Source organism: Equus caballus, chromosome 15 (genome assembly GCF_041296265.1).
Source record: "Equus caballus isolate H_3958 breed thoroughbred chromosome 15, TB-T2T, whole genome shotgun sequence".
Lineage (NCBI taxonomy): Eukaryota > Metazoa > Chordata > Mammalia > Perissodactyla > Equidae > Equus > Equus caballus.
Genome location: NC_091698.1, coordinates 68,255,230 through 68,275,393, shown reverse-complemented (window position 1 = coordinate 68,275,393; position 20,164 = coordinate 68,255,230). Strand labels below are relative to the sequence as shown.

Here is a 20,164-nt window from a genome sequence, read left to right as displayed (position 1 = left end):
TTAAGAACTTGATGGAGTGTTAGAGCTTCCTGGATTTTTAAAGTCAAGTTACATATTACATTTCTTTTCCTTAATAAGGGCAGTTCCAGAAAGCCTTCCTGGATGATTAGACCATGTCCAAAAGCGGAGACCTATGGTTGGCTACTGACGCTGGTTTGGGGATTGTCATCTGGCTGCTAGGCAACAACAGGGTAGGAGGCACAGTTTCTAGAATGCTCCTGCTTCCCTAGGAGTCAGGCCCTACTCTCTCAGTCCTTGCAAGGCAGGAGGAGGAACATGTAGGCTAGCCTAGTTTGAGGGAAGAGGAGACAGAAGAGGAAGATGCTTAAGAGAAGCTGGCAGCAGAAAGGTGATAGGATCAAGGAATCTTGCCTCTAAGATAAGCTTTTATTCCTAGAGACCTTGCCTGTTCATCGGCCTGTGTTCATCTCTATTTCTCATTCTAAGAAAAAATAATAAGATTTCTATTTAAAAAATAGAACTTTCCTAAAGATCGAATACCACTGGCCCTCCGTATAGCTTCTGCCTGCCTCATATGGAACATCACACATTTTAATTTCCCTAGCTATCCCCTCATAGCCAAGAAGTTCGCCTCTGGGCATCAAGAGGAGTCATTCACAGAATGACTTAAATCTAACTAAGAATGTGTCACTGCTGAACATATTCTGATTGAGGTCCCTGAACATTTGTGCTGCCCTGTGTTTGTTGTAACTCATAGAAGAATCAGTAATATTTTGTTTTCCTTTTCTTGAAGCTTTTCCTCCATGTTTCCGTCTTAATGCTTTTAAGCATGACAGAGTCAACAGGCTGTGTGCTCCCCCGCCCCGGTGATGGCATGAACTGCACCAGGTACTCCCTGTCCCACAGAGATCCGGGGTAAAAGGCTTTACAGAATCCAGAAATGTGGATGGCTATTTCTGAGCTGTTGCTGCTTTGTGGAAGCGGCTGTCTGTCCCTCCCTCCAATCCCCCTGCGCAAAGCTGGCCGCACACAGGTGTTTACTACCCAGCCCTTGAATTGAAAGTATCCCACGCACAGGCGTTTCTCCTGTTCAGCACCTGGGCAGCGCAGCTTATCTTTTAAAATGAGCCATCCTGCAAAGAGCAGGTTCCCCGGTGGCCTCTGGGTTTGTCAGAGGTGCTTTAGAATTGGCAACTTAGCTGTGACCTCAGAAGTCTTGGCTCTGGCAAGGCAAAGTCTTTGCGCTAAAACAGGCTCAGTGCCCATGGAGATAATCACCTCTTGTAATATCCACACAATCATCTCATTGTCAAAGCACAAGGAATGCAAAAATAGAAGAAATGCCACAACAGGGTTGCCCCATGGTTCAGCTAACCCAGGATTCTGCTTCTGGCTGAGGGCACCTTGGGACACCTTGGGAGGGACCATCCCAGCCGTCGTTCTGGAGATCAGCCCCCGTTGGTAAGGCCTGAGCTGAGGGCCCCTTCACCCTGAGCTGAGCGCTTCACCACACCTGATTCTATACCACCTCTTTGTCCTGGCTAACTCCTAACTCCTGTTTGTCCTTAAAATCTCACTGAGAAAGCCTTCCCTAAGGCTCCCTTTCTCCCTGCCTTGGGTTCTGGCACCTCTGTGCTGCCGGGGTGCTCATTACTGACTTCTACAATGGCTTCAATGCTGCCGCGCACATGGGGTGTGCCAGGCATGATGCTAATCATGCCACACATACCTATCAGTTACCCTTCACAGGAGCTCTAGGCGGCAGGGACTTTTAGAGTAACCGTTGTACAAGACATTGAGGTTTTGAAAAACCTCAGTGACTTGCCCGGGGTCACAGAGGAAGTGTCTGAGCTCCTAAGCCCAGGTCGTCCATCTGGCCTCATGCCCTGGTCTGCTTGTCTGTCTCCCTCACTAGGCTGTCAGCTCATTGAGAGCGAGGACTTGCCTTTCCTTCTGTATCCCTAGAGCCTGGCGTGGACACTCAGTAAATGTTGAATTAATAGAAGCTAAAATTCACCAAACGTAAACCCCAGATGGGCTTTCAGTTCCAAAGAGCCACACTTCTTGCAAAAATGCTAAAATGCAAAGGAGCACTTGCTCTTTTAGCCAAGTAATCGTGGCTTTTTAGAACTCTGGTTGCTTCAGAACTTTGTTCTCGGTGCCAGAGAGTTGTGGGGTGTTGCCGGTTACAGCGGATACAGGACACATGGGTTTGTCACAATCTCCAAGACAATCAGAAGTCACTCCAATGAAACCAAAGCTACATCTGGCCTTTTTAAAATAATTAAGAGGAACACCTAAGCAGGAAAACAGAAGAGAGCATTTCCTAGTTGATTCTGGAGAACATGAGCCTTTTCCTTCGACATGCTGGCTGCAGGATTCGGAGTGTCCCGGGCACGGCTGCAAGGCGACTCATGAAAGCCTCTGGGATTATACAACCACGTCCACTCAGGTCTCCCCACACCGGGCTAATCTTCTAAATTGTTTAATCGAACACGGTGCGGCCTCTGAGGCTTCAGAGACTTTGGGGCTGTTTTTTTCCTAGGCTTAAAGTCTTTCTCTGCTGCTGACTCACATGTTAATTATTGCTTTCCACAAAGTAGAATTAACAGTGCTACAGCACTCGCCTGCCTGGGTGTTATACAACTGCTTTATCTGCCAGCCCAGCACTGAGTATGCGGGACGGCTGCTGTGTGGCCAACGGGCCCTTCCTGAGTGGTCAGGGCCATGGGCATCACAAACACAGAGCAACCCAACCTTTGCTTCAGAGTCACCGGGGAGAGGCTGCTGGAGGTGCCCTGCTTGGCCCAGGAAACAGAGGGTTAACTGCCCAGTCTTTTGACCCAAATCTCTGGAAAAGTGTGGCAAAGAGTTTCAGTTCCCTGTTACCTGTCAGTGTTAATGGACAGAACTGGTGTTTCACAGAAAAAATAGCCACTTGTTTTCTCTTTGACTGCTGGCTGGATAATGAAGTAAAAATGACATTATCGCTAATAAAAGTGATTTGCAGAAATCACGGATAGAATCTCGGCAGCAGAGATTTGCCATTAGCAGGTTAGTCAGATAAGGGGAGCAGCTGGATCCTATTAACCCCCTCCTGGTCTGGTGTGTGGGTGGGGAGGGGGTTGAGGTTTGGATTTTTAAACAGTGACGTTTAGGCTAATGGTGTTTATAGCCTGTTTATAGTGTTTATTCCAGAGTGTAGGTCATTCTCAAACCCCACTTGGTGACCTTTAGGGTTGTCATTGGGCTTTTCATTTGTTTCTTAGGATTTTTGTGTTTAGTAGCTTTTTTTTGGTTTGGCTTAGCTCATATTCTTACCTCCATGTGACATCACGAAAGGGGTGGAACCCTAGCCAAGCCGTGGCATCCTCCCTGCCAGAGATCTGACTCCAGAAGGGCATCTCCACATGTAATGCGAGGGCTTTGGGTGGTGTTGGGCAACAGCTTGTTCTCTCGTGTCAAGGAGGTGGGATCAGAGGCAGAAACTTCCCTGGTCCCATCTGGAGAGGGAAGGGGAGGAGAGAAGAGCAGGGAAGGACAGGGGCCACCCCTGTCCAGGCTTGTTCACCAGTGTCAGTGAAAGCTGACTGGCATCTGGCTCACTGAATACCCCCTGTGATGTCAACAGCAGGCACAGCCAGCATCTTCTGTATGAAAACATCCTTAGGGTATGTGGATCTGTTTCCTGGGACAGTGAGGAGTCATCGGATGTTAGGCAACCCACTGATGAACGCGGCCACCGTCACTTCTCTTTATTAACCTGCTTTCCTCTCAGAAAGCACCAAAGCATTATAACTCTGTAATCTTAATCCTGCACTGGAGGAGCGTGACTGGAGCATTTGCTCCAGCTCTCTGTCCTGCGTCTGAACGAGCTGGACAAAACTGTCATTGCTGGAGTAAGGGATGGTACCAGGCTCTGTGATAAGTAAGAAGTTTAACATTTAGCATCTGCCCTAAGAAAAGACCCTTAAGATAAAGAATAATAAGGTGATGCTACCTTACAGTTAAGTGATAACAGATCAATTCTCCAGGTGTTCAGGGTAGGGGTGGGAGGGGAGATAGTGGAGGCTGGGTAGAGTGATCAGAAAAACCTCTGTGGAGGTGGTGGGCCTTTGTTGGCTCTGAAAGTAAAGTATAGGGTTTGGAAGGTCAGAAAGGAAGGATCGCATTTTAGGTAGAAAAAAATAACTGGGCGGCAGGCAAGCGTGCTGAGTTATGGGGCTGCAGTGTGAAGTGTCGTCTGGCTGGAGCAGGGAGGGTGCTGCAGGCTTGTGGCAATGAAAGTTGGGAAGCAGGGTCGGGGCTGGTAGACCTTCAGGAGCTTCTAGAGCTTGGACTTCATCTTGAGGGCAGTAGGGAGCCACTCCCATTTTTAAATAGGGGAGTGACATGCTGAAATGGTTTGGGGGTAAGGGGGTGGACTAGTGAGCTGTTCCTCTCCCTGAGGTCTGAGTGGAATTATATTCTTCTTCATCAGTGGCCAAGGACGGGGCAAGGGGAGACAGCTAGAAGATGAGGCTCAAGTCTGTGAAAATAAGCAGAACACCACCGGAGCCAGAGGAGGCGTGCACCATGGGTGAAGTTGGTTTTCGTCCCATGGGTAGTGTGGATGAGTTACTGTTCAGCAAGAATGCCTTGCTGAGGTCTCTGTAGACCGAGCGGAGGCTCTAGCCTGTGGTGCCTGAGGGTTTCCACCATATTTAGGGCTCCTAACAAAAGGGCTTGTTTCCCCTGGCTTTGCTGCCCAGAAAGAGAGGTTCTCATCCTCGCTGTCCAGTGACAAAAGCCCAGCCAGCAGGAGAGGGATCCAGGCTGGCTTCTGCACTGCCCACCACCTGGTACCTCAGCCACTAACTAGTCAACAGGCCAGGCAGTTATCTGATCATCTGACTTTATATACCAGTCCTTTTGTTGTTGAACGCCCTCCTCTGTGCTTGGCACCTTGTGGATACTCAACAGTGTTTGTTGAATGAATGCTTTCTCCCCATTCTGACTTTTCCAGTCTTGCACCCTGCCCTCCAGCTTGTCCCCTCACCCCTGGCACCTCTGCTCCTTCCCCAACAATATCTTTGTCCTTCTCCTCCCTCCTGATTGCCTCCCCATACCGGCTGATCCTTCAGATACCCCTCCAGCACAGAGCCCTCCCTGCATTGTCCAGCCTTGCAGACTTCTCCTCTCAAACTCCCGTTGCCTTGACTGACTCCCGCACCAGTCCTTTGGGACTTCTTTGCAAGCTCCCAGAGGTCAGGAACAGTCACTCCATGTTTCGTTCTATTGCTCTCAGCCCCAGCACATGAAGAGGGATTCATAAATATTTGTTGAATGAGTGGAAAGAAAAAGCTAGTGCTGGGGAAAACAGCACAACCCTGTTTCCCAAATTGCTCAATATCGTCATTTGAGAGCATGCTAGGAACTTGGGGAAGACTTTTTGGCATTTCCCGTGGCTTTTGATGACTTCTCTCCCCAGCACGGGAGTGTAGCTTCCTAAATGTGCATGAACATCTCTCTTCTCATCGTAGTATGATGGCGCAGAACTGGGAGAAAGCAGGGGCTTGCGCTGTGGCCGAGAATCACATCCCACAGCTCTGGACATGTGACCATGTGAACAGGCTGAAAAGCGGGCTCTAAAGGAAGCCCAGGAGAGGAAGGGTCTCTGAGATTCTCTCTGGGCTCCTTTCTCTCTCCTTTCATTTTTCCTTTGTCTTTGCTTGCTTTCTTCTTTTTTTAAATACGGAGGGGAGAAAGGGTTATGGATGGGGAGGAAAGTGAGAAGTCCTGTGCTCCCCCCCTTCTCTTGCTGTTTTGAAATACTTTAGGTACCAGGCACCAGAAGTTCCCGGTACCAGATTGGGATTAGTAAAGCCAATCCTAGAGTATTTCACTATTTGCATATTATCAGGCATCAGTTCTGATTAAAAGACTAAACAAATGTTATTTTCATTGAAATTGAACTGTCTGAATTAAAGAAGAGAGAACTGACCCTTAAAATCATATTCTGTACTTGAAAAGAGTTCTCCCCATCAACTGTCTATTCCAGTGATGGCTTTTTAAATTTTTTCACCCAGAATGTCTGACGACACCGCGAGGGAAATTTCTGCCCCCTCCTTCCTGAATATACCCAGCGCTGGCCCCTGAGGCGGCCCAGTTCTGTTTTCTCATGACACAGTGATTATTTTTGGCATTGCACATATTTTCTCTAATGTTATTACCTCCCCTCCCCGGCCCCCCGTTGCCTTTTGAGGAGCAATTGTCTCAGCAACTCCACGTACATCAGGGGGTTAATTTTAGTTCAGTGTGGTGAAGAGGGGGCAGTGGGAGGAGGCAACTTTTGCCTCCTCTGCAGCACCCCAACCCCCACGTTAGTGCAAACGCAGAGGACCTCTCCCCCGCTCATGAAAGAGCTGGCTTTCACCGAGGCTCTGTGCTCACCATTCATCCTTTTTGCAGGCAAGGCTTGAGGCGATATCTAGAGGTGACGCTGGGGGCTGCACCTCAGGGATGGCATCTTAATGACTTGACTTGGCGGGTGTTAGAACAGTCCCATTCAGAGTGAGTTCACTCCCTGTGCAGTTGGCTCGCTCAGCCTCTGTCCATAGATGTTCTCTTGTTCACGCTGCGTGAGGAAATGGAGATTTCCAAGTGGGAAGCAGCTTCCCATTGCTTTAACTCTTCACTGAAGGGAAGAGGAACTGCAGAGAACTAAATGAAACCTAAGCTGGCCCAGCTGCAGCTCCGGGGAGAGGAGCAAGGCCGGGGCTGGGGATGGAGGCCAAGGCAGCTGGGATCACTTTTTCTTTCCTCTCCGAGAGGGAAAAGAGAAGAGCAAAGGGCACACTTGAATTGTCCTTACAGTCAATTAGCAAATATTTACCCAGTTTGTCTGCCCTGACCCAAGGTCCTGTGAAGGATGCACAGAAGTAGAAGATGTTGTGTCTGTGCGCCACCCCCTACCCCTCCGCGGCACCAAGGTATTTACAGCCCAGTTGGAGCAGCAGGAGGTTTGCAGAGAAAATCCAGCAAGACAGGGAGACCTTCAGGGGAAGTAGAGCCTGAACTGACCCCAGGGAGGGAGTTTTAAGAAATCATAAAGGATGAGATGATAGAGGTGGGCAAGATGTGAAGGAGGAGAGGGACATCAAAGTAGGATTAGTGAAATCTCATAAAGAAATATAAAAAAAAGAGTAAGATTCTTCCTGGCAGAAGAGGAGACCTGACTCCTTAGAATTTAGGTGGCTGTGGATAAGGACAGCATCAGGGTAGCACTGACCCTGCTAGACATTGACATCCCCATCATGTCCTTGGTCTCGAGATCTCATGTGCCCCTGGGTCTCTTTCTACTCAAAGAGTAGACACAGACCTATAGAATCAGCATCGCGGGGGAGGTTGTTAGAAATACAGAATCTCAGGCCCCAGACCAGACCTACTGAGTCAGATACTGCATTGTAACAAGATCCTGGGGGATTCATGTGCACAGTCAAGTTTGAGAAGTGCCGGTCCATGTGACTCCACAGGCAACTGTCAGCAGCACTAATTCAGACCCTAAACTTGATTCAAAGAGTTGGGAACACACATGCACACACACATGCACAAGCATCTTTGAGTGTCTCTTCATTATGGCTCTTCACAGATAGAAACCTTTTATTCTAATTAAGAATTGGATTAGAATTCTTATGAAAGATCTAGAACAGTGAGTGACTTTGAGGAATTCACAGAACAGAAATCATTTAAATGGTTTTTATCTAATGTCTCCAGGTGTACCACTTTGTACGGTTTATGCTTTAGGGGACACCAAAAGAAGGGATGATGGCGTTCTTTGCCTCAAGACTTTGTGATCTAGTTAGGGAGACTGAAGCTTCAGAAGTGAAATAAATGGAGAGCCACTCAGGGCCGGATGGTGCCATGTGGAGTCTCTGAAGTGGGATGTGGAGAAGTCAGCACAGGTGAGGTCTGCCTGGAGGAAATGGATGGTGGGAGGCCCTGAAAGATGAGTGCAATTTAGACAGGCCCAGGGGATGACGAGCAGGCTCCAGGAAGGGTGTGGGGACGGGGAAGAGCAGGGGCTGTGGCCTAGAGGCTACAGGGGCAGTAAGCTGCTCCCCACTCCCTCCAGAGAATGCGCTCGCTTCATGCTGGGGAATTCGTTTTACATCTCAGGCACTTTTTTCTTTATCCTTCTGCTGTGCAATTTCTTTGTCAGATTTCTTAGCTGAAGACAGTGTTGTAGGAACAGGAGGCTGCACAGGCAGAATGGCTTGAGCCAAACCACAGATTGTGCTGTTGGAAGCTTGTGGTGTCCAAAGGAAGAAGGCTGCTGACGAATAGAAGCCCTAAGGAAAAACTCTAAATCAGATCTAGTAACAGCTTGAGTGTGGGAAATACCGTCAGCAAGAGAAATGGCACCAAGGAAAATAGTCTAGTGAAACGAAACACCTCATCTGGGGACTCTGATAGTAAAGTAAGAATTATTATTATTATTATTTTTAAGACAGACATCTCCTAGCAGAGAAAAAGTATCTTGCTGGGCCTGGTTTGTCCGTTGCGGGGCTGACTTAGGGTCAGACAGTGACCAGGATGTCCCTTTTGTGGCTTCCCAGCTCAAGAGCTCATCAAATTAAGTATCCTTAGAGGGCTTCACCCCCAAACCACCCAGCTCAGCTAAACAGTTTGAACCTGCAAAAGGGACCTGCTTCTGGGCATTTGGGGGAAGGTTGCCTGATTGCTATCAAGAGTATGCGATGTAGGGTCAAATTGATAGGGCTGAGTGCTGGCTCCATCACTGGGTAATTCTGGGCATGTCACTAACATCCTTGGGGTCTGTTTCCTTATGTGCAAGATGGGGATGATGCTGTACCTACCTCACCAGATTGTTTCAGGATTAAATCAGAGGCAGTATGACGAGAGTTCTTTATCAATCGACAAGTATTACATGTTCTCTCCTAGCTGCAGGAGAAGCGGCACCCTCTCAGTTTGCTGGGATTAATTAGTCCCTCAGCTGGAGTCCGCACAGTGGAGAGGGTCAGGCAGTGGCAGGTATCAGAGGCCAGAGGGAACAATGGAGAGTCAGGCAAATGTCCCCTGTGGCTACTTGCTTTCCTCCTCTTTTCATGGGTGCCTATGCCACCGAGACTTCTCCATCAGCGCAGTGGATATGGTGAGAGCGGGGTAGATGGAAAGAACACTATTTTTACATTGGGGGATGAGGTCCTGCTGACCAGTAAGAGTGGCCATCTTTGCAGGACTGGATTCTCCAATTTCAGTACCGTTGGTCATCTCTCTTCAGATGTTTTAACCTGGATATGGCATGAGGGAGAGAGAAAGCCTGAGAGAGCCAGTGACTTGGTGGGGAGAGTTTCTGAGATGGGGAGCACATCCTGCTTTCCTTCCCCCGGTATCTCCCTCCTCTGGGGCCCGCTTTCTGTGACAGCGGCCGTGGTCCTGAAGGTACCGATCTTGCCAAATCCATCTCCTCAGCTTTCACAGGGGGTCGCTCTGAGGAAGCTGTGGGGAGCTGGCAGCAACCTGGATAGGTGTCATCTTTTATTATAAAAAACAAATTAAAGAGCAACACCTGATACAAAGGTAGTCATCATACTGTCATTTATAACAGCTAGAAATTAGAAACTGTATCTGAACGGTCAAGTGCATTGTGATCCACCCACACGATATGATATTGCTGGCTGTTATGAATATTTTTAGAGAATTCTTAAAAATGTGATAAAATGTTAAGTAAAAAGCCATAAATCCAGTGAGATCTCAGGTTTTTCTCTTTCCACCTTTCTGTACTTTGAAAGTTGTCTATGCTAAATATGCATTACCCTTATTTCCTCCAAAGCATTTTTTAGAAATGAAATGAACTGTTAAGGTTATGAGATGGTGATGCATAATGGTCTGTTTCCAGTTGACATGTCTAGTGCTAGTTGGCAATGGGCTCTCTGTTCATGTTTCCTTGAAAAACTCAGAGCTCAGGGGTTTGTTCCAGCTGCACACATTCCTGTTACCTTCCTGAGCCTCAATTTTCCTCGTCTCTAAAATGGGAATAATGGTACCTGCTCTTTCTATCCTACTAGGTGAGATTTACAGATTAATTTATAACGTGCTGTATCAACTGTAATGATTGACATAAACTATAATGATAATTAGTGGTATGACTCACTAATAAGTTGAATAAGGAGGACCCCACTAAGGTTTGGGCTGGGTGAAGCTAAGCATGGGGACCGTTCGTCACTGTTGCTCCTGTACATGCACGGCTTTTCCCAGCTGGGCTGGAGACCACACATGTCCTCAGATTACGTAAGGAGCTGGGTTATCTGGAGCCCCAGATGGGCTGTACCTATGGGGCTGCTTGGTAATTGGGTCTGCTGCTCTCTTCTCCGAGGCTGCCTGGAGCCGAGAAGGCCACCAGATAAGCATCTCCAGTGGGCCCCAAGCAGAATTGACCATTAGAGGGCCATGTTGGGTGGGCCCCAGACATTACTGTCAGCTCTGAATGCAGTCCAGGCCCTGTCTCCAGGGGCGCCGACTCTCAGCGTGGGTCAGGGAGCCAGGGGCTCAGCGCCAGAGGAGGGGAGGTTGGGAGGCTGAGGTATGAGACGCTTTCCAGGATTCTTCCTTCAGGGAAGGAGTGAGTGAAAATATCCATTCCTGGGTTAGCCACTCCAGCCCTCACCTCTTCTTTGTGTTCCTCGTTTAGGACTTTCAGTACAGTAGTCTGTAGTCCTAGTCTCATCTCCAACTAGGCTGTGGGCTCTTTCAGGCAGAGACCATGCCCCTCATCAGAGGAGTGCGCCCTGAAGTGTACTGATGCCTTTTCCCCCTGTCCAGGTCTGTCTGATCTGCCCAGTTCCTCGTCACTTGGCTAATTTAACTTCTACTTTGACTGGCCAACATTGATGCCATTTCCTCCCCTATATAATAAATACCTCTACAATCACTACTGCCTTTGGACAAACATCCAAATGTACCCGGAAAGTCAGCCCTCAGAACCCTGCCCTCTTCTAAAACATTTTTGCCACTCCTTTTGAATTGCCTTCAGAGCCAAAGACCATTCTCTTGAATACCTTCAATTGTGGCAAGCCCTTATCTTTGAGGGTACATTTTATTCTTTCAAACAACCAAGATCCATCCACAGCCAAGTCTGGTGACTAAAGGGGATGGGTAAACGGGATACTATTGTTTGGGGTTAAAAATGCAGTGTGTTCTATGAAATGTTACGACTGATTTTCTTGTGTGGCTTTGACATTAATCCTAAAAGACCTCCCAAAATACTCAGAGCAACGGCCATTTCACAGGAACAAACTTTGTACCTTCTCCTGAGTGGCTTTTTTGAGGGGTAGCTGCCTTTTATGTGGCATCTGTTCAAGTCTCTGTCTCCTTATTTTCACCTCTGTCTTCTGTCAACCATAGCGTCTGGAACAGGGATGGTCGCATGATTGCCTAGACAAATAACCGTTTGGTTTATGATGGTGAGTCCACATTTGCTGGACGTAATGAATGTGGACACAGTGCATGGTAGAGGGGAAGAGTGTGGTTAGGTTGAAGAAGTCGACCTGGGTTTCCGTTCTCCAAAGATGTGCAATCACAGGGTCAAAACCCGTGGTTTAATGAGCCCTGCAGGGGTCTCTGCGGCAGGCTAAAGCCGAGAACCACTGCTCTGCAAGAACGGGACCAACAGCACTGCATGATTTAAGTGAGGACCAGATGAGATTGTTTACGAAATGCACCAGCCCCAGCGCTCAATAAATATCGGTTTCCTTTTCCTTCCACCAAAAAAAACCCCCCAAAACCAACCAAAAAAACACAGCTTTTTATTTATTTATTTAAAGCTGACTGCTTTGCAACAGTAGTTCCCAAGCCTGGCTGCACATGAGAATCACATGGAAAGCTTTAAAACCCCCGATGCCCAGGCTGCACCCCAGACCTGTTAAAGCAGACTCTCTGGGAATAGGGGTAGGACCGAGGCATCAGTTTTTTAAGGCTCCTCTAGTGATTGCAGTGAGCAGCTGAGGCTGAGAAGCACCAGCTTTGGTTCTGCTCTAATTCAGTCTGTGAAGCAATCAACCCCTAGTAGGTGTCAGGGCCAGCCACTCATCCTGGTCTCTGGGACCTGAAGCTGGCATGTTCCTGTCTCCAGGCAGCCCTTGTGCAGCAGCCACACAGCCTCGCTGAAGGGTCACGAGAGCCCTCCCAATTGCATTTGACCTTCATTTCCTCCTTTCACAGCCTCCTGCAAATTGGCACCAGCTTAGAATTTTACCACCAACCAACAGACTGAGCCAAACTGGCTTAATTAGCTTCAGTGTCTTTCCCTAACCTGCTGAAATCCATTCTTCTTCTAAGCCATCTAACCTTATAGCGTAACAGGCATATTGTTATGATAGCCTGATGGCCCACAGGTATTAAGCATGGGAGTCCTGATCACACTAAAGGTCAGGAGACTATAGCTAATTAGGCAACCAACCCCACTGATGCAGCTGGTGACATCTTGAGGGCCCCACGCTAGGCTGTGTTCAGAAACCAGGATCACCTTTTTTTTTTTTTAATTGAGGTAACATTGGTGTGTAACATTATATAAATTTCAGGTGTACATCATTGTATTTTGACTTCCATATAGACTACATCATGTTCACCACCAAAGCCTAGTTTCCATCTGTTATGGTGCAAATGTCCCCCTTTACCCCATCACCCTCCCTCCACCCCCCTTCTCCTCTGGTAACCACCAGTCTGTTCTCTGTATCTATGTGTTTGTTTGCTGTTGTTGTTTTATCTCCTACACGTGAGTGAAATCATATGGACCATCTTACCCAAGAGCTGATAATGGTTCGTTTACTGACTTAAGTAGAGATCTGTAAGCCAGGCTTGCAGCAATGACCGAGAAATTAAGGCGACGTTTTTAAGATCGCAAAGCTCTAGACAAAGAGGTTTTTCCTGGCTGACTTGTAACGTGCACCTGCGGAAGCTTTAGGACAAACATTTTGCTTTGTCTTTTGACTGGCTGCCTGGTCCTTAAGTGGTGGCTCCCCTTCGTCAGGATCCAATGTTTCAGAATTTGAGTTTCCAACTTGGTGAGGGTAAATATAAATGTGTATATTAACATGTCAAAAAAAAAAAAAAAAGAAGAAGAAGCTGCTTGTTTCCCCCTGCAGCATGGAGAGAGACGTACATGCAGGTTGGACCTGCAGCCTTTGTGGAGCAGTGTGGAGTCACTTCTGACGGCACCACACCCCAGCCCCAGCCCTGCAGTGACGCAGGCTGCTACAGCCCTCGGCGCTGATCCCCCTTTCTATTCACAGGCCATTTGAACAGGATATCGGTTCTTAATCCTACTCTAAAGTTCCAAGGCTTTTCCCAAGGTGAGCAGGTGCTCACTTAAGGTCAGAGTCTCCCCCATCTCCATGGAATCTTTATGTCACTGTATCTTTTTCGAATCTTAACCTTCCTCTTCTTCCTGTAATGTATGTGAACATCCAATTTGCGGGAAAATATCTAAGAGCACCGTGCTTGTCCAAAGTGTACAATAAATAGCGGTTTCTTTGCTGCCAGTGGAAAAACCTTTGATCTTGGACCCAGAAGAACTAGGTTTGAGACTATGTCTTTTAGCAAGTTCTTAATCCCTCTAAATCTCCACTTCTTCATCTGTTAAATGGTCTTAATAGTTCCTATCTCCCAGGGTTGTTGTGAGACTCACATGAGATAACACGTGTCGGGAAAAATAATGCTTTCTGAACCCCTCAAGCACCGGGAGGTGGTGGTGTTTGTCCTTCTAGGATCAGCTGAAATCCTGCCTCCTCTGACCTTGTTTGCTCACACCAGTTTGTTGCTTATCTTGACCACCTATAGTGTTTATTGCCTGTCCTTACTTCTGTGGTTAGTGGAGATGTTGCAAGTTGTTGGCTCCCTACCTAGACTGCATACTCCTAGAGAACACAGAATGTGCGCCTTGTCCACTCTGCAGTTTACATGGGCCAGCATGGAGCTCAGGAAACACTTCGGGGGTTGCACGAGGACACAGGTAACCAGGGCTACTTTTATGTCATGTGTTCTGTATCCCAAGCATTGTGCAGGACCATCCTGTGGTCGCACGAAGGCACCAAGAAAGACAGGAGCAGGAACTTTGTAGGATGAGCAATTTGGAATAAGAAATAAATTTCTGAATCTTTTTTGATGATTTGGAAAACTTAGAATAAAATATCTCTTTACAGGGGCCGGCCCCATGGCCAAGTGGTTAAGTTTGCACTCTCCACTTTGGTGGCCCAGGGTTTTGCTGGTTCAGATCCTGGGCGTGGACCTATCACCACTCATCAAGGCATGCCGAGGTGGCGTCCCACATAGCAGAACCAGAAAGACCTACAACTAGAATATACTACTGTGTACTAGGGAGCCTTGGAGAGCAAAAGAAGAAGAAATATTGGCAACAGACGTTAGCTCAGGCGCCAATCTTTAAAAAAACACAAAAAACTTTTTACAAGACCAGAGAATTCTATCTAACATGCCACGTCGAGAATTGTCATTAAAAAAAAAAAAATTCTGGTCTAATGCAGTTAATTCTAGGACCCATGTAGAGAGAGAATAAAGCTCAAATATTTCAGGAAATGAAGCCTCATTGACTTAAGAACGTTCAACAACATGACACAAAAAACGGGTCAAGATCAACCTGACCAACGAATACACTTCCAGCCCTGAGACGGCATTGGTTTGGTGATGAAGAACAGCTGCCATGGCCACAGTCTGAATGTGCCTGATGCTCAGATTGGCCAGATAATGGGATTGTTATTATCTGTCATGATAGTTTTCATTTGAGGATATCAGGGCACAGAGAATGCTGTCTTGCTCCAAATGAGATAGCTAGATAGTCTCGTGGCCAATCTATTAAAATAGCCGCCCTCCTAACTTCCAGTCTCCTGTTTTATGTGCTGAGAGACCCAGCCTGTGATGCATTGGGCGAGGAAGTAGGCTGTGTCTGCCTCAGTTGGGTTTAGGGAGGTCTTACCTTCACATTTAGCATTAGTTCTTCTTGTTCTTCAGTGTTACACATCTTTGCTTGTTCTTCCAAGAGTCCACGGTAGACAGATATCTCTGGGCTGCGTCAAGGTTAACTAGATCGTCTAATTAAAGTCACGCTGGTCCCAGAGTGCAACTGTGAAAACGAGGGAGCTAAAATGGAGCTCATGGTTTTTAAACCAAGAGGCTGTGTGAGATTCTCAGTCTTTCTTTTTCTAAATGTTAAGATGTTGCTGTTTATTTCTTGCTAAAGCCACTATCTCCTACTAATAAGTGGTAGAAAAAGTACTGGTCTACGAAGACGTGGGTTCTAGCCCTGACTCTGCTACTGATGAGCTGGATTGCCCCAGGAAAGTGACTTAACCTGGTCGGGCCTCAGTTTCCAGGTCTGCAAAATGGGGACAGCAGCAATGCCTGTCTTGCTCATCTCACACAGAGGTTGTGAAGATGGAATTAGGCAGGGAGCACCCAGGTGTCTCAGGACGTCTAAGTATCTGCCCACTGACTGTGTACACTCTCCAAGGGCTTGTGCAGGCTTTCGCTTCGTGACCTTGGGCAAGTTACATATGTCTGAGCCTCAGCTTCCATGTGTTTAACTTGTGCTTGCCATACCTACCATATTGTGTTGTTAGGAAGATTATAATGAGGTAATATATGTAAGGTTCTCAGTGCAGTGCCAGGCACAAAAGTAGGTGGCAGTAAACATTTGTGTGGTCAAGGGAACATGGTAGGACCCAAATCTCAAATGACATTGCCAGACAGAGTGCTGACTCCTCACTGCCTTTTCCCTTCCTGACTCTTGCTCTCTGCCTTGTCTGCTCTTCCACTCTAAGGAAGGGGCAATGGTGAAGGGAAGCTCGGTGGCATGCAGACAGTGGCCCTGTGCTGGGGCTTGCTTCCGTCCCAGGATGGCTTCTCCAGACACCCCTAATGACTGATCATGTGTTGATGATGCTGTTGTTGGGCAGTGCAGGGGTTGGTGCTGGAGAGTGGAATCCAGCATCTTAAAGATGCTGGCTCTCCTTTACCTGGCTCTCATAACACGCAGGCATGATGTGTACAGTTTGAGTCTCCTGTCCCCTTCCCGCCCTCCTTTCCTGTGCCAGGATGCCTGAAAACCTTGAACAGCTGCTTGTGCTGCCCAATCAGAGGTCAGGATTCAAATGCAAATGGGAGGGACTAACATACAAACTGCCACTAAAGGTCTGGTGCAAAAGCAAAGTGATCTAAGGCAGGTCCCGAGAGGGTGGGGAGGGATGGGGTGTGGGGGAGGGGGGAGTTCTGAGAGTGGGAAGCAGGGGCAGAGGAGGAAGCAGGAGTTAGGTAGAGGAAACAGAAAAGGGAGACAGGACAAGAAAAACAATGTCACCTATTTCACAGTTTTTCTGAATGTTCTTCCTGACCATCACAGCTGTTAGACATTCTTCTCGCACTCTGAGTATATGATGCTTGATCCATCCAGGGAGCTGGATGTCCTGTTTTTCATAAAGTCAAAACAGTGCCTCTGCCCCAAATCTTGAGGGGTTTGAGAGGCATGTCAACATTCCGTAAATCCCCAAATACTGATTTTCTGTCTAGATTATAGGCAGCAAAGCCAAACAGAAGGGGAAGCAGCCTCTGGTCTTGAAAATCTGAGAAGGGAGGACAGAGAGAGCCAGCTGGAGTTGGCTGGATGAGCCTCAAGAGCCGTGAACTGCATTGGACACTTTTAAAAAAATAAAATCAAGCTTGTTTATTAAACAAGCAATATAGATTATTTATAGAAACCTAAGAAAATACAGATAAGCACTAAGAAAAAAAATCCCCCCTAACCTCACTGATCTGAAACTGGTAACATTTTGGAGTTCAGAGAGGCAGGACAGTCGTTGATGGACAGAGCCTGGATTCTGGGGCCCACTTACCTGGTACCAGGCCCTACTTCTCCAGTTACCTGCTGAGAGGCTGCAGGTGGGCTACTTAGCCTGGACCTGTTTGCTCATCTGTAAATTAGGGATAACACTAATAACTACTTCCACGGATGGTTGTGAGAATTTAAGAAGCGAATGCAGTGCTTAAAACAGCACTTGGAATATAGGAAGCACTAGCTATGTGATTGCTGTAGAAATAACACTTATTATTTTATTTCTAGACATTTTCCTATATAATGTATAGGAAGTATTATGTGTAATGCATACACTTCTGTGAAAACAGGGTTGTCCTGTGCTTTTGTCATGTTTTACTCTCATGATCATCTTTTCATGGACAGATTTGTTATTGTTAGCTAACGTTGTTGCTTACAGTTGGGATAGGCCTAGTGCTAAAGCCTTCACGTGAATTATCATATTCAAGCCTCACAATAACTCTGTGGGGTCAGTACTGTTATTACTTTCTTACAGATGAGGAAACTGAGGCTAAGCAGTTTTAATAATTTACCGTATAGAGCTGGCAAGTGGAGAAGTTAGAATTTCAGTCCAGGCACTCTAGCTTTTAAACCTGCCTGTGTGAGAACTTCACACGGGCTTGCTAAGAAGATCCAGGATTTCTTTAGGACTTCCTGAAAGAGGCAGGTTTGGGTGTGTGTCATCTTTCCTTCTGTCTTGCAGAGAAGAGGAAAATGCGCATGAGACAGGCTAGTACCTATGCTGGCAGGATTAGAGACGAATTGTGTTTGTGCTCACAACTTTTTAACGCTGGGCAGCTGTGCACTTTGGGACACCAGACTGATGGATGTCTGGCTGACTGTTCTTCTTGGGCTCTAATGACATTTTCGATTTTTGCTGTGAAAATCACTGATAGGAAATGGGATCTAAAGTCCAGTATTGGGCTTAATTTTTCCTAAGTGCATTTTATCCAGAAAGAGAACCTTGAAGCAGTTTTTCATCTTGTTCTCCAGAGCCTTTGACACAGCCGTCTGGACCACTGGCTATAGCTCCTTTATACCCCCTCTCCATCCGGGGCATTCCTCCTCAGTCCCTAGATAACCCAGGACCAGGCCCAAGGCATTGCCACTTGATGAATTTAATCTGCGACTCTTTGCTCACCCCCTGCCCATGTGAAGCCCTGTTATGGACACCATGGGCACACAGGAGGAGGAATGTGGTTGAGAAGACGCAAACACACATGAAAGCAGAGCTGACAGTGTAAAGCAGGCCGCATGTGGCGCAGACTACTGGTGCGAGCTTGGATCAGTTCACTGGGAGAGTTCGGCTGTTCCATGGGTTGGGGGGCCCTAGGGGTGCCTTGACCAGGGGGGTGATAAGATAATAGTGATGTTTTAGGGTCTAATCCCTTCTCTCTCAATTTAGGAGTAGCTCAGAGAGGAGGAAGGAGAAGTCCCGAGATGCTGCAAGGTGCCGGAGGAGCAAGGAGACGGAGGTCTTCTACGAGCTGGCTCATGAGCTGCCCCTGCCGCACAGCGTGAGCTCCCACCTGGACAAGGCCTCTATCATGCGGCTGGCTATCAGCTTCCTGCGAACACACAAGCTCCTGTCCTCAGGTGAGGCTGGCACACTCCCCTAGGCTGGCGCCTATGGCACCCCTACTGGCCTGGCTTTACGCACAGGAGGCTCCATTGTGTCAGAGTTGGAAGGCCACTGGGAGGGTCTTCCTCCCTGGGAACTCCCATTCTGCAAAACGGCCACCCACAGAAATGCCATCCTTAGTGCTTTATTCCTTCCTGTTGAACGTCTCCTTTCTAGCAATGAGCTTTATGATAATACAGCGATGGGATGAAGAACAGGGGTGGCACCGAGGAAGCGCCTGGGCACCGGAAGCTGAGAAGGACAGAGGGGGCTGGGAGAACAAGAGCAGCTTTTGCTGGCTTCCTGGTGGCCTTGCCATCTGACTGTAAGACTCCGCTCCAGACTGAATCCTTAGGGAGCGTCCTGCTGCTTATCTTCCAGCTACCTTCTCCAGAAAGGCAGAGATGCGCCCATGCCATCTTTTCCCTCTTACTAACCAGGATGCCAGGCAGATTATTTGGTGTCTCTGCTCTTGGTTTCCTCATCTGTAAAAAGGGGTTACAAATACTTATTGCACAGGGTGTCTGTGAGAATTAAGCTGTGTCTGTAACACACCTGGCCCGGCCACGCTCATTCACACTGGGGAGTCCGTGATGGATAACAGCCTCCCCATGGAACCAACTAATTCTCACTCTCCCTGGTGTCTGGGCAAGTCTCAAATTTACAAAACTTTTTTTTTCTCAGAGTTTGCTTTCTTCAAAAAACTATTTCCTGTTAGTCCTGATCAGAAAGAGGTGGCCTGAGGAGTTTCCCAGTTTCAGATCCTATGTGACAGTCCCATCTAGTCTGTTTCATAAAGAAACTGGGCAGTGGGTGGTGCCCCTCCCCGGCCGGCTGTGGCGCTGCAGGTGGGCACGTCCGTCGCAGGTGGTGAGCATGCGGGAGGCGGGCAGGCAGGAAGGCGCTTTGGTGGTTGCTTTTCGGTTTTCCTGAGAGAGCCTGGTGCCTTGGAGCTGGGTTGATTCTGCTATCCTGTTATGAAGTGGCTATTCTGGGAAAGAAACCCGGAGCAGAGGGAATCCAGTGTGAGGCGGGGAGGCCAGACCGGCATGTGCTATTCTGGGCCCTAGAGCACAGGAAGGATATGGGGGAAAGACTTTCAGAAAATAGGATGATGGCTCAGTGGGTCCCCGGGTTGGAGGGCTAACCCTGTAGTGCAAGTCTAAGGAGTCTCGGAAAAGAGAGGACGGGGGAGGACCGAAGAGCAAAGATGCTCTATAAATACTTTCAAAGAAACAATGTGAGGCAATGGCAGATTCATCGTCGTAGATGCTACAGAAAGAGGGAACAATGGGCTGAAGTATAAGAAAGGCCTGGAGATGCCATCACAGGGCACATATGAGGCTTGTCTTCCTGGACAGGTGAGGGCAGTGTCTGGTAGTGTTGGAATCATCTTTACATATACATAGAGTAAGCAGTGGAGGATTTAATGACTAGATGGAGACCCCATCCTTACACCTAGAAACATCTCCTCAGCTTCCCTGGTATGGTACTAGAAATTCTACTCTTAGACATTGATTCCTTTGGGTTAATCATTGCTTCCTTCCACCACCACCCCCATTCCTCCACCAACAGAGAGCCCCAAAAGGAGTAATATATTAATCCGGGGACACCTCTCTGATTGTATTTGGACTTGCTGAACATTTCTCCTCATTTCACAGATGATGAGAAGTGAGGTACAGAAACGTTGACGTTGCCCATCA

General features: G+C 47.7%; 1 protein-coding gene across 4 annotated transcripts in view; it reads left to right on the top strand.

The window, feature by feature from the left end:
* The window catches only part of EPAS1 (endothelial PAS domain protein 1), an 86,989-nt gene that overhangs the window by 28,587 nt on the left and 38,238 nt on the right, over positions 1-20,164 (top strand). For all 4 annotated transcript variants that reach the window (XR_011426087.1, XR_011426088.1, XM_005600005.4 and 1 more), the window contains exon 2: positions 18,246-18,436. Coding sequence is in view for 2 of the 4 variants with exons in the window: in XM_005600005.4 (XP_005600062.1) it covers positions 18,246-18,436 (191 nt within the window). In the remaining 2 variants the exon portion in view is untranslated. The remainder of the gene's footprint in view (positions 1-18,245; positions 18,437-20,164) is intronic.